This window comes from Pristiophorus japonicus, chromosome 11 (assembly GCF_044704955.1).
Source record: "Pristiophorus japonicus isolate sPriJap1 chromosome 11, sPriJap1.hap1, whole genome shotgun sequence".
NCBI classification, from domain to species: Eukaryota; Metazoa; Chordata; class Chondrichthyes; family Pristiophoridae; genus Pristiophorus; species Pristiophorus japonicus.
This window is the reverse complement of record NC_091987.1, coordinates 145045014-145062959: the sequence shown is the minus strand read 5'-3', so window position 1 is coordinate 145062959 and position 17946 is coordinate 145045014. Positions and strand designations below refer to the sequence as shown.

The window sequence follows — 17946 nt, the reverse complement described above, 5'->3', positions numbered from 1 at the left end:
ACACCCTGCGAATCTGGGCCCTTACACCCTGCGAATCTGGGCCCTTACACCCTGCGAATCTGGGCCCTTACACCCTGCGAATCTGGGCCCTTACACCCTGAGAATCTGGGCCCTTACACCCTGCGAATCTGGGCCCTTACACCCTGCGAATCTGGGCCCTTACACCCTGCGAATCTGGGCCCTTACACCCTGAGAATCTGGGCCCTTACACCCTGAGAATCTGGGCCCTTACAACCTGAGAATCTGGGCCCTTACAACCTGAGAATCCAGGCCCTTACACCCTGAGAATCTGGGCCCTTACACCCTGAGAATCTGGGCCCTTACACCCTGAGAATCTGGGCCCTTACACCCTGCGAATCTAGGCCCTTACACCCTGCGAATCTGGGCCCTTACACCCTGAGAATCTGGGCCCTTACACCCTGAGAATCTGGGCCCTTACACCCTGAGAATCTGGGCCCTTACACCCTGCGAATCCAGGCCCTTACACCCTGAGAATCTAGGCCCTTACACCCTGCGAATCTGGCCTGCCGCCATCCCCCGCCTCCCCACACCGCAAATCTGAGCCCTTACTCCCCCCAGCAAATCTCGCCCTTCTGCCCCCACGAATCTCACCCCTCCCCCTTCCGAATCTCGCCCCCCTCTCAGCCCTGCCCCGCCGGTAAATTTCAGCCCCTCCCTCCCGCCGAATTTTGCCCCGCCCACTCAGTGAATCAGACCCTACCACCCCACCCACCAGCGAATTTGACCCCGTCGTTCCCTCAGCGAATCTCGGCCCCTCACCCCGGCAAATGTCGCCTCCTCTCCCACCCACCGCCCCCCGTCCACCCCCGGCGAATCTCGCCCCCTCCCCCCTACCCCCCAGCCAATCTCGCCCCCTCCCCCCAGCCAATCTCACTCCTTCCCCCCCCAGCCAATCTCGCCCCCTCCTCCCCAGCCAATCTCATCCCCTACCCCCAGCCAATCTTGCCCCCTCCCCCACAGCCAATCTCATCCCCTCCCCCCAGCCAATCTCGCCCCCTCCCCCCCAGCCACTCTCATCCCCTCCCCCCAGCCAATCTTGCCCCCTCCCCCACAGCCAATCTCATCCCCTACCCCCAGCCAATCTTGCCCCCTCACCCCCAGCCAATATCATCCCCTCCCCCCCAGCCAATCTTGCCCCCTCCCCCCCAGCCACTCTCATCCCCTCCCCCCAGCCAATCTTGCCCCCTCCCCCACAGCCAATCTCATCCCCTCCCCCCAGCCAATCTCGCCCCCTCCCCAAGCCAATCTCGCCCCTCCCCCCCAGCCAATCTCCCCCCTCCCCCCAGCCAATCTCGACCCCCTCCCCCCAGCCAATCTCACCCCTCCCCCCAGCCAATCTCACCCCTCCCCCCAGCCAATCTTGACCCCCTCCACCCTGCCAATCTCACCCCTCCCCCCAGCTAATCTTGCCCTCTCCACTGCCAATCCCACCCCTCGCCCCAGCCAATCTCGCCCCCTCCCTCCCTCTGCCAATCTCACCCCTCCCCCCAGCTAATCTTGCCCTCTCCCCTGCCAATCCCACCCCTCCCCCCAGCCAATCTCGCGCCCTCCCTCCCCTGCCAATCCCACCCCTCCACCCAGCCAATCTCGCCCCCTCCCCTGCCAATCCCACCCCTCCCCCCCAGCCAATCTCACCCTCTCCCTCCCCCTGCCAATCTCACCCCCGCCCCCCAGCCAATCTCCCCCTCCCCCCAGCCAATCTCCCCCCTCCCCCCCAGCCAATCTCCCCCCTCCCCCCCAGCCAATTTCACCCCCCCATCTCGCCCCCTCCCCGCCAGTGAATATCGTCTCCCTTCCCGCCAGTGAATCCTGTGCCCTTAGCAAATCCTGCCCCCTGCTCTTAGCAAATCCTGTGATAGAGTATTCAAACAGGCTCATTTAGACAGACTGTGAAAATTCACAGACCCCCAAGTCAAGGCTGCTACGTGCTGCTCAGCATGTTGCATTAACTCATCAATCAACTTGACATTTTCGGACCTTGGGTAGTGAGCCAATAAAATGTTAAAAGACTTTCAATTGAGCCAATAAGGTCAAAGAAGGCGAGTTCTTTTCTGTAAATTGATCCAGGTATAAAGTACAGCCATTTTGAACATGTGTCTCAGTAAGACAAAGAAACTGGCAATCAGCCAGAAGTTTGTTACTCTCTGCCGAGATTAAAAAGTTAAAACTACCATCGGAGTTCGTATTTCATTGGAAATTAAGAAATCTAACAATTTTGGCGCTGCGAATATGATCGCTGAGGAAAGAAACTGAATTTTGGACATCGGACCTATATCTTGAGGTAAGGACTCCTCTTTTTTTTAAAAAGTCCTCGGTCAAAAGTCTAAATTCGCCTCTCCTTCTACGCGATTCCGAAAGCCTCCGGTTTGCAAACCCTCCAGTTGGTAGTTGGCTCGAGGTCCCATAGACGTCTAAACTTCGGCGGTGTGTTAGTTAATTAATCACCGACCTATTGATCGGCTAGAAAGCCTACGACTCGAGACCCCAGTAAAGAACTCAGTAAAGAAATGGCAGCAGGAGAAAAAGGCAAAGAATTGCTTACAACTGTTAAAGGTGCACAGGCACCACCTCAAGTTTCGCTAGATTTAATTCTCGAACAGTTGAAAGAATACATAGAGCAACAATTCAACTTATCTAAAACCTGTATTAAGATCGAACAAAAGTACGGAACCTCCAAAGGACAATGGTCCTTGGACGAGATTAAAAGGGTCTGGGGAAAAACGACCCGTATGAAAAATAAAGAGCGAACTAGATGGTCCCTAGCGGTTATGGGCCAGATCCGAAACTGGAATTAAATTATAATGCGTTCCCAACATGATCAAGAACTGACCAGTACAAAGGATCAATTGCAAGCAGTTTGTGCGCAGCTGCGACAGAAAAAGCTTGAACTTGAAAAGCTGGAAGCGGAAGTTAAAGATCTTAAAGGTGAAATTAAAGAATGGAAAAAATCATTAGGTCAAGAGACAGTAATAGGAAAAGGAAAATGTATTGATCAATTCCCAGGGTACCCATGTTTGGATAAATTAAAAGCGCAAACCCGAAGACACGACCGAGGAATAGATACGGTTTCTGAATCCTCCGACAATACAGTGTCGGAGGATGATGAAGAATTAGGGGTGCGCTTTGCCCCGTTTAAAAAAAGACGAGTTGTAGTCAAATCAGAAGAGACTGCGGATGAGGGCGGAACCAAAAAAACAAAGAGAAGGGTGTATGGAGAATACTTAGTTCATGATCCGGCAGATCCAGAGAAAATTGATAAATGGTCCAAGGAATTGCCCAATCCAAAGAAAGGGGGAGTAAAAACGTGGGACCAATTGGACCACTTAAGAAATATATATCAACTTCATCCCTGGGACAGAGTGCAAATTTTGACCATAATGGTGCCAAAAACACAGGGAAGAAAATTGCACGACAAGGTAGATGAAGCTTTGGGGCAGAATGAGCAAGAATTAGACGCAGGATGGGAGGCGATTAAACACTGGCTGCAAGCCTTCAGTCCAGCTAAGACAGACTGGGGAAAAATTGCAGCCTGCCAACAGAAAGAAACAGAGGAGGTCCTGGAGTATGACGAGCGGTTTAGATGCACGTGGCTAGAACATTCAGGTATGAATAATACGGATGAAGAAATGGATGAACAAGTGTTTGGACCCCTGAAAGCAGCTTTCGTGGCAGGTCTAAAGCCAGAACTGTCCAAAATGCTTAAGGTAGTGTTACCGGACTGGGAAGGTAGAGGAACTACCTTTGCAGCATTGGTGGATCGATGTAACCAATTAGATCGGGATATGGGAGCTAAAGTCCGAGCTGTACAGGCTATGGGATGGAAATCCCAGGATTCCGATAAACAGTCATTCGGAAAATTACCCGGAAAATGTCATTATTGTGGGAAAGAAGGTCACTGGGCCAAGACGTGCAGGGCAAAACAGAAAGGTCGTGGCTGGGGAAGAGGACGCAGCCAGGGATACAATTCAGCCAACAAGCCAGGCTTGTCACAAGATAACGACCTCATAGAAGCATTTAAGCGACTGACAATACAACAACAGAAGGAGTTACTTGGGATAGCAAAAAACGATTAGAGCCCACCCTGGCCCCCCTCCTCGCACTAATACGACAAAGGAGACATGGGCTATATATAACTGTGAGGGTGGGCGATAAGAATGTGGACTGTCTTTTAGACACAGGGGTGGAATTAACATGCTTACCCCTACAATATAGAGACTTTTTGCCATTGGATGGTAGGGCACGTACAGCCTATGGAGTTGGGGGCCATAAAATGGAAATTAAAAGGACAACACCGGTACTTATAGGGCTGGGTCCACATGAACTAACCACGCCAGCCTGGATAGGTCCAGTAGGTCAACCCCTTTTGGGAATGCACGTTCTAATCCAAATAGATTCATCGTTGCATTTCGAGGATGGTCGGGTGACATGGTCAATTAGAACTTTGAAGAAAGAAGAATTGAAGGAACACCCGATATGGGCTAAAGATAAGAACGATTGTGGCCTACTCCAGATGGAGCCTGCGTCATTTACAGGGACCAAGCCTTTATGCACTAAACAGTATCCCATCAGTCCAACTGCCATCGCGGGAATCTTATCGGTTATTCAGCAATTGGAGAAACAAGGGGTGCTTATTAAAACGCATAGCTCCTCCAATAGCCCCGTGTGGCCGGTACAGAAATCTAATGAGACTTGGCGTTTGACTGTCGATTATAGGAAAGCTAACCAGTGTATTGATCAAAAAGCTCCTTTGGTCGCAGATCCCTCCACCATTTTTAATGCCCTCAAACCGGAACATAAATATTTCTCGGTTATAGATATGGCCAACGGATTTTGGTCGGTGCCTCTGGCACCAGAGGTTCGACAGTGGTTTGCTTTCACGGTCCAAGGACAACAGTATACTTGGACCCGGTTACCGCAGGGTTTCCACAACAGCCCTACGGTATTCCACATGGCTTTACAAAGCCATTTGCGAGAATTACCTCCCCTGTCATCCACAGTCATCCAATATGTAGACGATATCCTGCTAGCTTCAAACACGGAAGAACAGCAGATTTACGAGCTTTGCTGGATCACCTTCGGCTGAAAGGACATAAAGCCAGCATCGACAAAGCACAAATATCCCAAGAAGAGGTTGTATACCTGGGACAAAAGATTTCACAAGGAAAGAGAGAACTTACCCAGGATAAAACTGCAGCCATTCAGGCTGCTAAAAAACCCACCACTATTCAGGAACTAAGGTCTTTTTTGGGATTGTGTGACTTTAACAGAAATTGGATTGACTCCTTCACACAGCTTGCTCAGCCACTGAATGATATTTTAAAGGGGAAACGTGCCTCTAAAGAAGCCATCACCTTCACTAAAGAACAGCAAGAGGCCTTCCTGAGTTTGAAAAAGGCTTTGTATTCGATACCGGCTCTGGGAATCCCCGACAGTGGTAAGCCATTTACCCTGTTTGTTCATGAGAAAGAAGGATATATGACAGCTATACTGACACAAGAACATGGGGATCGGCAAAGACCTATTGGCTATTATTCGGCAAAACTGGATGCGGTAGCCCTCGGATGGGGAAGTTGCCTCAGGGCCATGGAAGCTACATGTCGAGCGGTAATGACCACTGCGGGTCTAGTCCTCGACCAAAAGCTGATTGTCAAGTGTCCCCACACCGTACACGCTTTGCTGTCTATGAATAGAATGTCTCAGGTGAAGCAGCAAGATGGACCCGCTGGACAGCAGTTTTGGAAGCTCCTAATCTCCATATCGTCCGGGCCAGCCCGGTTAATCCCGCAACTATGCTCCCGATGTCAGAATCGAGGGAGCAAGAGGGGAGAGAATGTGAGGAGCATGACTGCGTGGAGATTTTAAAAGAAACAGAAGAAGCAGCCTTAGCAGCAGAGGAGCCTCTGCACAACCCAGACCTCATCCTGTTTACAGATGGTTCCTCCTTGTTGACAATGGTACCAGAAAAGCAGGATGGGCAGTTACAACCTTATATGAGGTAGTGGCAAAAGGATGTTTACCCTCAGGAACATCAGCACAACAGGCCGAGTTACGGGCCCTGTCAGAAGCATGTCGAATAGCAGAAGGACAGACAGCTAATGTCTACACAGATTCGCGTTATGCTTTTGGAGTCGCTCACGACTTTGTTATGTTATGGCGGAAAAGAGGATTCCTCACTGCTGCTGGTACACCTATCCGAAATGGAAAAGAAGTCCGAGACTTATTGGAGGCCATACAATTACCTCAGGAAGTGTCCATCCTGAAGTGTAAGGCCCATACCAAGGAAAATACCACAGAAGCACAGGGAAATGTGCTAGCCGACCAGGCAACTAAAGATGCCGTCTCACAGGGCGTTCCTCCAGAAGAACCAACACAGATGTGCAGATTGAAAGCACTCAGGACTCTGACACGAGACCTTCAAACAATGCAAGGCGAGTGCTCCCGAGAGGAAAAATGGACATGGATTGAGACAGGAATTAAGCTATGCGAAGATGGTGTCTGGAGACAAAGAGTTACCGACAAGCCAGTTGCGCCACAAGCGCTTATGCCTTTTTTAGCCCCACAGATCCACTCGTGGGGACACTTGGCCTCACAACAGATGACGGCGCGGTTCCAGAAAAGCTGGTGGGGTCGGGGATTTAAAAAACATGCCCAGCTGGTAACAGACCGCTGTGTGGTCTGTCAGAAAAATAATTCTGGACCCATCATGGTAATGCCCCAACTGAGGCCCCCTGCCCCTGTCGGACCATTCCAGCATCTGCAGGTTGATTATATATCTCTTCCTTCATGCCAAGGATACACTAACATTCTTGTCATGGTCGACAGATTCTCTAGATGGGTAGAAGCTGTCCCAACTAAAAGAGCCACAGCCAATCACTGCAAAGGTCTTGTGTAAGGATGGGGAGTCCCGAGTAGCATTGACTCAGATCAGGGAACACACTTCACAGGTGCTGTCTGCCAAGAAGTCTGTAGGTTACTGAATATTACGTGGGATTTACACTGTCCTTATCATCCACAATCATCAGGACAAGTAGAACGAATGAATCGAACTTTGAAACAACGGCTTGCCAAATATCACCAAGAAGGAACACCATGGCCCCAGGCACTACCAATAGTGCTATGTAGCATTAGGGCAACCCCGAACAGAACTACAGGTCTAAGCCCATTTGAAATTATAACAGGAAGACCCATGTCGCTGCCAGGAACTATCGATTTACGGAAAGCTGATGTTCACTTAATGAGTGACACTCTGTTATCATACTGTCAGAATTTAACCAATGCTATCAGTTCTGTTTCCCGACAGGTATCGGCAGCTTGGGGTAATCCACCCGAAGGAGGACACGACATCATCCCGGGAGTCTGGGTCTATGTGAAAAAGTTGCATAAAGAACCTTTGGGTGCCAAGTGGGAGGGACCTTATCAAGTGTTATTGACCACCCAGGCAGCTGTTAAAATCCAAGGAAAGAAAGCCTGGATCCACGCTTCACAGATTGAATGAGCACCCGTAACTGAAGCTGAAATCTAATAAGGACAATTACATTTTGCGAAAATGTATAAATTTACTGTAGTATTGATTGTAGGTATTCTAGGCATAGGCCTACTTCTTACTAGCCGACCCTCTGCACCAAAGGAAAATAGTAGTGTAGCAAGGGAATTACATGTAAATACCTTTTGCTTTTATATTGCTTGTTTATGTTATGCTTAAGGAAAGGTGGTTTACTGGTTGAATTAAGATATTGATTTGGATTAAATTGGAATAAGGTTAATTAACCTACTAAAACCAGACTTCCATTGTGGCCACGATGGAACTCGGGTTGGTGTAAATTTGTGTGGAAGCTACTAGTCCGGACATGTGGCGAAACACATCAACAAATTTTAGAAAGAAACTCTATTAACATGTATGAAATTATTTTGTAGAATGTTTAACCAGTGATACCTGAAGTTTTATGATTCAGTTTGTGAAAGAATCACAGGGGGGATTGATAGAGTATTCAAACAGGTTCATTTAGACAGACTGTGAAAATTCACAGACCCCCAAGTCAAGGCTGCTACATGCCTGTTGCATTAACTCATCAATCAACTTGACATTTTCGGACCTTGGGTAGCGAGCCAATAAAACGTTAAAAGAGTTTCAATTGAGCCAATAAGGTCAAAGAAGGCGAGTTCTTTTCTGTAAATTGATCCAGGTATAAAGTACAGCCATTTTGAACATGTGTCTCAGTAAGACAAAGAAACTGGCAATCAGCCAGAAGTTTGTTACTCTCTGCCGAGATTAAAAAGTTAAAACTACCATCGGAGTTCGTATTTCATTGGAAATTAAGAGATCTAACATCCTGCCACCTTCTCCCAGCAAATCTTGCCCCACCACTCCCAATAATTTCCTGCCCATTGCTGGCACGACTCTCTTCCGCTAGCATTATTTAAATGAGCCAACCCCAAGATTTCTTACAATACTCTCACATTCTAATGATTTTTCAATTTCCGCCTGGGTTATTTACATTCCGGAGATGAGAGGGTTGACTTCAGCCCAGGACCCTAAGCTCTGGAATTCCCTGCCTAAACCTCTCTACCTCTCTTTCCTCCTTTAAAACGCTCCTTAAAACCTACCTCTTTGACCAAGCTTTTGGTCACATATCCCAATAGCCCCTTACGTGGCTCCTGTGAAGCACCTTGGGACATTGTTACTACGTTAAAGGCATTGTGTAAATGCAAGTTGTATTAAGTTCAGTCAGTAACAAGCTAGAAAAGACTTCAGAGTTTCAAAACATGCGGTGGTAAAATTTCTGCTGGGATTCTCCCAATCTCCTGCCGTAACTTCATGTAGCCTAGGATACCGATCAGCCACGATTTAAATGAATGGTGTAACAGGCTCGAGGGGCTGAATGACCTACTCTTGTTCCTTTGTAGCCTATTAGAGACCGAGTGCTGGCAAACCTCACGCGTGTCCAGCCAGGGATACCATCGGCATTCAGCATTGGCTTTCAGAATGATCTCGTGCTGAGTGAGAAGAAATTCCCCCCCCGGGTGATAGGTCCATCCCCAGGGACAGGTCTGCCCCTTGCAGGTTCGTCAATGAGTTGGGTTGACTGTTACCTAACTTTTCCCCAAGAGTGTAAAGAAAAACTTCATCTGAAAAGGGTGAAACTTTGTGTGGCAGGAACAGATCCTTTGATAAGAAGCAAACACTTCAATTACACGCTGGCCAAAAGTGAAGATCTGACTATCCATGGACGAGCCTCTCTCTTACACAGAATGTTCCTCATTACACCTTTGACAACTACAACAACAACAACAACAACTTGTATTTATATAGCGCCTTTAATGTAGTGAAACGTTCCAAGGCACTTCACAGGAATATTATGCGATAACGATTTGACACCGAGCCTCACAAGTAGAAATAAGCGCAGGTGACCAAAAAGATATATTTTAAGGAGCATCTTGAAGGAGGAAAGAGAGGTAGAGAGGCGGAGAGGTTTAGGCAGGGAGTTCCAGAGCTTGGGGCCTAAGCAACAGGAGTCAGAGCGATTTATAATCAGGGATGCTCAGGAGGGCAGAATTTGAGGAGCGCAGACATCTCGGGGGGTTGGGAAGCTGAAGGAGATTACAGAGATAGGAAGGGACGAGGCCATGGAAGGATTTTTAAACAAGAATGAGAATTTTGAAACAGAGGCAAAAGGCAGGTAACTATAGGCCGGTTAGTTTAACATCTGTAGTGGGGAAAATGCTTGAAACTATCATTAAGGAAGAAATAGCGGGACATCTGGATAGGAATAGTGCAATCAAGCAGACGCAGCATAGATTCATGAAGGGGAAATCATGTTTAACTAACTTACTGGAATTCTTTGAGGATATAACGAGCATGGTGGATAGAGGTGTACCGATGGATGTGGTGTATTTAGATTTCCAAAAGGCATTCGATAAGGTGCCACACAAAAGGTTACTGCAGAAGATAAAGGTACGCTGAGTCAGAGGAAATGTATTAGCATGGATAGAGAATTGGCTGGCGAACAGAAAGCAGAGAGTCGGGATAAATGGGTCATTTTCCGGTTGGAAATCAGTGGTTAGTGGTGTGCCACAGGGATCAGTGCTGGGACCACAACTGTTTACAATATATATAGATGACCTAGAGGAGGGGACAGAGTGTAGTGCAACAAAATTTGCAGATGACACTAAGATTAGTGGGAAAGCGGTTGTGTAGAGGACTCAGAGAGGCTACAAGGAGATTTGGATAGGTTAAGCGAATGGGCTAAGGTTTGGCAGATGGAATACAATGTCGGAAAGTGTGAGGTCATCCACCTTGGGAAAAAAAAACAGTAAAAGGGAATATTATTTGAATGGGGAAAAATTACAACATGCTGTGGTGCAGAGGGACCTGGGGGTCCTTGTGCATGAATCCCAAAAGGTTAGTTTGCAGTTGCAGCAGGTAATCAGGAAGGCAAATGGAATGTTGGCCTTCATTGCGAAAGGGATGGAGTACAAAAGCAGAGAGGTGTTGCTGCATCTGTATAAGGTATTGGTAAGGCCGCACCTGGAGTACTGCGTGCAGTTTTGGTCACCTTACTTAAGGAAGGATATACTAGCTTTGGAAGGGGTACAGAGACGATTCACTAGGCTGATTCGAGAAATGAGGGGGTTAACTTATGATGATAGATTGAGTAGACTGGGTCTTTACTCCTTGGAGTTCAGAAGGATGAGGGGTGATCTTATAGAAACATTTAAAATCATGAAAGGGATAGACAAGATAGAGGCAGAGAGGTTGTTTCCATTGGTGGGGGAGACTAGAACTAGGGGGCACAGCCTCAAAATACAGAGGAGCCAATTTAAAACTGAGTTGAGAAAGAATTTCTTCTTCCAGAGGGTTGTGAATCTGTGGAATTCTCTGCCCAAGGAAGCAGTTGAGGCTGGCTCATTGAATGTTTTCAAGTCAAAGATAGATAGATTTTTAAGCAATAAGGGAATTAAGGGTTACGGGGAGAGGGCGGGTAAGTGGAGCTGAGTCCACGACCAGATCAGCCATGATCTTATTGAATGGCGGAGCAGGCTCGAGGGGCTAGATGGCCTACTCCTGTTCCTAATTCTTATGTTCTTATGTTCTTAACCGGGAGCCAATGTAGGTCAGCGAGCACAGGAGTGATGGGTGAGCGGGACTTGATGCGAGTTAGGACATGGGCTGCCGAGTTTTTGATCACCTCAAGTTTACATAGGGTAGAATGTGGGAGGCCAGCCAAGAGTGCATTGGAGTAGTCACGTCTAGAGGTAACAAAGGCACGGATGAAGGTTTCAAGGCTTAAAGCTTGTATTCCCTTGAATTTAAAAGATTGAGGGGTGATCTAATCGAGGTCTTTAAAATGTTAAGGGGATTCGATAAGGTACATACAGAGAATCATCCGATTGATGACACTTCTGACACTGCAGCACCACTTCAGTACAGAGTTGTTAGCGTAGATTATCTGCTCAAGTCCTGCAGAGAGGCTTGAACCCAGGATTTGGACTCAGAATCGAGAGTGTTGCTGATTGATCAAGCCTACATTTGGCAGATTGCAATCTGCTCCATCTAATAGCAAGCAGTAGGTGTCATTGTTGGGAATGTATTTATTGGATGCATGGGGAGTTGAGGGTGGGGGTCTTGAACTTTTTGGCACTTTCATTTGTTTAGCCTCTGAGGTATTTCTGAGGCTGCTCCAGCTGTCAAACATTTTCTACGTCAGTTCTGTCACCGTGACATTTCCTTATTTCAGAGTCATGCAACACTTAAGCATCACTGTTCACTTACGGGAAGTATAAATCACCACTGTCAAACTGTGAATATCTGCATACAAATGCCGATATTTTAAACCGATTAATGCTTGCATCTGACAGCAGAAATCAATGAGTTAAGCAGGGCTAAAGACTCCAGGCCTGTTGCGCAAGTTTTACAAATTTGCCAGGACTTACAAATGACTTACTTTCGTTCATACATGACTGGTAAAGATCCTTTGTTTTATGTATGATTTCAATGTCCTTTTCTTCATCGATAGGGATTTCTAACAGCTCTACAGAAGAAAACAAAAAATAATAATTAACAAGAATCAGGGTTGGAGTGCGATGACATCAGAAGCAGATTTAACTAAATTATTCTTACCAGCTGTTTGTGGCCTGAGGGGACACGAGCAAGACCACATGTTGCTCATCACGAGCTGCCCTGACAACAACTGAATGAGTTTCATAGGCATTAAGAGTCAACCAAGGAGTGTGGGACTGGAGTCACATGTAGGTATCTGGGTGCAGTAGCATAGTGGTTATGTTACTAGACTAGTAATCCAGAGGCTGAGACTAATGATCTGGGGACTGGAGTTCAAATTCCACCATGGCAGCTGGGGAATTTAAATATAATTAATTTGGAATAAAAAGCATTAGTAATGGTGACCGTGAAACTACAGGCTTGCTGTAAAAACCCACCTGGTTAACTAATGCCCTTTAGGGAAAGAAATCTGTCACCCTTACCTGGTCTGGCCGAAATGTTACTCCAGACCCCAGCAATGTGGTTGACTCTTAACTGCCCTCTGAAATGGCTCAGCGAGCTGCTCAGTTGTATAAGGCAGCTCACCAGCACATTCTCATGGGTAATAAGTGTTGGCCTTGCCAGCGATGCCCACATCTCATGAATGAATAAATAAAAAAGGCTCTCCAGGCCTGAAAGCGGGGAAACGAGATAATTGTTTTTAGGCAGTAATTATGATGATCAGGAATGCACTGCCTGAAAGAGTGGTCGAAGTAGACTCAATAGGAACTTTTAAAAAGGAAGTTCGATAAGGAGAAATTTGCAGGGCTATGGGAAAAGAGCAGGGGAGTGGGACTAATTGGAGAGCTCTTTCAAAGAGCTGGCACAGGCACGATGGGCTGAACGGCCTCCTCCTGTGCTGTAAGATTCTGTGATTCTGGCCAGGAAATTCCTCGAAGACATGATTACGCGGGGTTAGGCTGAAACCAATGGGGTCAAGAGGAGGGGTCAGGAGGAGTGGGCGTTTGGACACCCAGATCATGCCAATGGAAGGTTGCTAGCATGGAGTTGATGGCTCACTCTCTCTTCCTGTGTCAGGAGACTGCTTTAAAAAAAATAAAATTTTGAGCCATTGGTCTTTGGGAGCCCAGCCCAAGATCCTGGTCTGGACCCCCCCCCCCCCAGACTCGTCCCTCTCTCCCCAGGTATCAGGAAGGTATTTTCACAGACACTCCGCTTGGAGTCCTCATGCCCCACGCATTTCATTGATGGCATTGTAGGAGGGTTAAGCGGACATCATGTCCCAAAAAGCCATCAGAACACTCGGCCTCGTGGCCAAAGCCTGTGGTACCCGAGTCTCAATGCAGTCTGCAGCCATTCCCGAACAACGGTTAATGCTTGTACAGAGATGTCTGCATGGACCCTGACATTTATAGGAAGGTAGGAACAGGGGAGGAGTGAATAATTCCCTTCGAGCCTGTTCCACTGTTCAAGTAGATGATGGCTGATATGTACCTCACCGCCATTTACCCGTGTCCAACCACCCCCCCACACTTCGCTTAATGTCCTTTTATACCCTTGTCTAACAAAAATCTATCTCAGTTTTGTAATTTTCAACTGACCCAGTCTCAACAGCTTTTTAGGGAGAGAGTTCCAGATTTCCACTGCCCTTTGTGTGAAGCAGTGCTTCCTGACACCATCCCTGAATGGCCTCGCTCTAATTTTAAGGTTATGTCCCCTTGTTCTGAACTCCCCCACCAGAGGTCTCTCTCTACCTACCCTATCAACTCCAATAATCAGCTTTAACACCTCAATCAGCTCACCGCTTAATCTTCTATATGCAAGGGAATACTAGCGTTGTCCTATGCAACCTTTTCTCATAATTTAACCCTTTTGGCTCCGGTAATTTAGTGGTCATGTTGCCGAGCATCCTTTACTTGCAAAAGTCAGTCCATGTGATTCAAGGTAAACCGTAACAGTGTAATAAACTAACTTAGCAAGCACTCAACATCCAGTTCATGTCTGTGAGCACTCCGTATAGTCCTGCCGGAGGTTGATCGCAGGAGAAGGCTTCCTTGACACTTGAACTGATAATACTAGCATCATTATCATCATCATAGACAGTCCCTCAGATTTGAGGAAGACTTGCTTCCACTCCTGAAGTGAGCTCTTAGGTGGCTGAACAGTCCAATACGAGAGCCACAGGTGGGACAGATAGTCATTGAAGGAAGGGATGGGAGGGACAGGTTTGCCCCACGCTCTTTCCGCTGCCTGCGCTTGATTTCTGCATGCTCTCGGCGATGAGACTCGAGGTGCTCAACGCTCTCCCGGATGCACTTCCTCCACTTAGGGCAGTCTTTGGCCAGGGACTCCCAGGTGTCAGTGGTGATGTCGCACTTTATCAGGGAGGCTCTGTGGGTGTCGCTGTAATGTTTCCGCTGCCCACCTTTGGCTCGTTTGCCATGAAGGAACTCCGCATAAAGCACTTGCATTGGGAGTCTCGTGTCTGGCATGCGGACTATGTGGCCTGCCCAGCGAAGCTGATCGAGTGTGGTCAGTGCTTCAATGCTGGGGATGTTAGCCTGGATGAGGACATTGATGTTGGTGCACCTGTTCTCCCAGGGGATTTGTAGGATCTTGCGGAGACATCGTTGGCGATATATCTCCAGCGACTTGAGGTGTCTTCTGCACACCGTCCATGCCTCTGAGCCATACAGGAGGGTGGGTATTACTACAGCCCTGTAGACCATGAGCTTGGTGGTAGATTTGAGGGCCTGGTCTTCGAACACTCTTTTCCTCAGGCGGCCGAAGGCTGCACTGGCGCACTGGAGGCGATGTTGAATCTCCGCATCAATGTCTGCCTTTGTTAACAAGAGGCTCCCGAAATATGGGAAATGGTCCACGTTGTCGAGGGCCGTGCCGTGGATCTTGATGATTGGAGGGCAGTGCTGTGCGGCGAGGACAGGCTGGTGGAGGACCTTTGTCTTACGGATGTTAAGCGTAAGGCCCAAGCTTTCATATGCCTCAGTGAATACATTGACTATATCCTGGAGTTCAACCTCAGAATGTGCACAGACGCAGGTATCGTCCGCATACTGCAGCTCAATGACAGAGGTTGGGGTGATCTTGGACCTGGCCTGGAGACGGCGTAGGTTAAACAGCTTCCCACTGGTTCCGTAGTTTAGTTCCACTCCAGCGGGGAGCTTGTTGACTGTGAGGTGGAGTATGGCAGCGAGGAAGATTGAGAAGAGGGTTGGGGCGATGACGCAGCCCTGTTTGACCCCGGTCCGGATGTGGATTGGGTCTGTAATAGGTATAACACTAGCATAGGAACATACAAAAAAGGCCAACAAGCCCATCTCTGTTCAGTCTGGCCATGAGATGGCGTAGCATCCCTAAACACTGGCGTCAGCAATTCCTGAGGGAGGGGATAAAAGAGAGAGAAAGAAACTGGGGGCCAATTTCAGGGTGGGGGAGGGTGGGTGAAAGAGAGAAAATAATTCCCTCTAATTCCCTAAAACAGCTCCAGGGAACCATAGTTACACATGATGCACAGCAGATACACACACAAGCCTGCATTTTCTGATTGGCTGAGCCCAATTAGTACCCCTGAGGACAGAGATGAAATGGCTAGCTGTAGGTGGGGAATATTAACCTGGAAGAGCGTGTGGGTTTGGATGCGGGTTAAAGTTGGCAAACTTGCAACACGGCCTGAAGCCATCTCCAACCCACCGACTTACTGGTTTAACTCGAGCGCATTCGGCTGCTTGCGCGCAACCTCTTCAGGTGATTGCCTATTAACACATGTTAACTCTCTCAATTGGAACAACATTTCAACACTCTTAAACTTTAGTGGTGCATCCACGTTTTCCGGGGTTTCCTGAAACTCGCCAGTGAAACTAAGGTGAGAGCACAGCAGCAGGGTGCTAATTAAAATGGAAATACTGCAATCCAAACTCCGTACTCACAGCTGCTTTCTTACCTGCCACTAGGAAAGGGTTTGCCGCAGAACTTTTGCTAAGGGTTTACATTCTACAATTCGGAGCTTATGGGGACTGGGCAGGAAAGTGGACCTGAGTCCATGATCAGATCAGCCATGATCGTATTAAATGGTGCAATAGGCTCGAGGGGCCGTATGGCCTACTCCTGCTCCTATTTCTTATGTTCTTATCCTATTTAAAGCGTCAGATATGTTGGCAGAGCGCAGTCACGGCCTGACTGGACTCATTTGATTGCCGTGATTGATGTTCCACGGAGGTGGCCACTCTATCCATGCAAGAAGGCATCATCACAATGTCCTGTGACATCAACCCACTCACACTTAAAGTGGACTCCTCCATTCTGTCAGCAATAGTGGACTGTGTGCGTGGAAGGCCTGCAAATTTTCTACTGCCTCTCAATTCTCCTTTTCATCGATGGCCCCCGGGGTACAACATCTGTGTCCAGCTGAACAGAGCTTGGAGAGGGCTGCGTTCTCCGATGCGGAGTCTCCACAGCTTTCCCTGCCACCACCATCTGCTCTTACTCGCGTCTGAAGTGCGAGTCATCGGGTGAAAACTCAACTATCTGTCTAACTGGTCCAACTGAAGTGTGAGTATCTGAGCTTGCCATTGAGGGAATGCAACAAAGGTTCACCAGACTGATTCCTGGGATGGGAGGGATTGTCCTATGAGGAGAGATTGAGTAGACTTGATCTATATTCCCTAGAGTTTAGAAGAATGAGAGTAATCTCATTGAAACATACAAAATTCTTACAGGGCTTGACAGAGTAGATACTGGGAGGATGTTTCCCCTGGCGGGGAGTCTAGAACCAGGGGTCACAGTCTTAGAATAAGGGATTGACCATTTAGGACTGAGATGAGGAGAAACCTCTTCGCTCAGAGGGTGGTGAATCTTTGGAATTCTCTACCCCAGAGGGCTGTGGAGGCTCAGTCGTTGAGTATATTCAAGACAGAGATCGATAGATTTTTGGATAATAAGGGAATCAAGGGATATGGGGATAGTGCAGGAAAGTGGAGTTGAGGTAGAAGATTAGCCATGATCTCATTGGATGGCGGAGCAGGCTCGAGGGGCCGAATGGCCTACTCCTGCTCATAATTCTATGTTTTTATGAGCTGGTGCATGGTATGCATGAGTCCTGTGATGATGCACCCTCAAAAGGATTCAGCTCCTTTGAAGATTTGTTGTCTGCACGGTCCATAGAACCTTACAACAGATATGAATTAGTACTGGCAAGCTAAGTATGTTGCAATTTATTTCACGTGCTGCTAAATTCAAGTCAATATGATTGCATCTTGTATATGTGTGCATTATATTTCATTGTGTCACCAGCAATGTTCCGCCTAATATTTTTTGGGTGCGTGGCCCCATTAAGGGGCTGCACGGCCCATTCACAGGTCCATGCATGCGCAAACTTTAACATGGGAGAAGCCAATCCCGGGCTGCGCGGGATTCGGCCGCACAGCTTATAGGGAATGTTGGTCACCAGGTAGCTGGTAAAGGTCCCCATCTCCAATGGCCAGGGTTTCCGAAACGCCACTGATCTTCAGCTTCCTCCTCTGCACTTGTCAGCTGGGAAATCTCTGAAGGCTCACCTCACCCTTATTTTCTGTGCTCTTTTCTCCTGCAACACGGGAAAAGAACAGACCTATGAGTGAGTGTAATGCCACCCGATGGATGCAGTGCATTTCGTGAGGGTGACTATCAGGTAGAGGCATCAAATTGCGTAAGGATCAGGGTGATCATCATAGGCAGTCCCTCGAAATGCTTCCACTCTAAAAGTGAGTTCTTAGGTGACTGAACAGTCCATCACAGGTGGGACAGACAGTCGTTGAGGGAAAGGGTGGGTGGGACTGGTTTGTTGCATGCTCCTTCCATTGCCTGTGCCTGTTTTCTGTATGTTCTCGGCGACGAGACTCGAGGTGCTCAGCGCCCTCTCAGATGCACCT

General features: G+C 47.9%; 1 protein-coding gene across 3 annotated transcripts in view; it reads right to left on the bottom strand.

The window, feature by feature from the left end:
• The window catches only part of phex (phosphate regulating endopeptidase homolog, X-linked), a 162812-nt gene that overhangs the window by 101589 nt on the left and 43277 nt on the right, over positions 1 to 17946 (bottom strand). For all 3 annotated transcript variants that reach the window (XM_070894119.1, XM_070894120.1, XM_070894121.1), the window contains exon 4: positions 11964 to 12050. In XM_070894119.1, coding sequence (XP_070750220.1) covers positions 11964 to 12050 — 87 coding nt within the window. The remainder of the gene's footprint in view (positions 1 to 11963; positions 12051 to 17946) is intronic.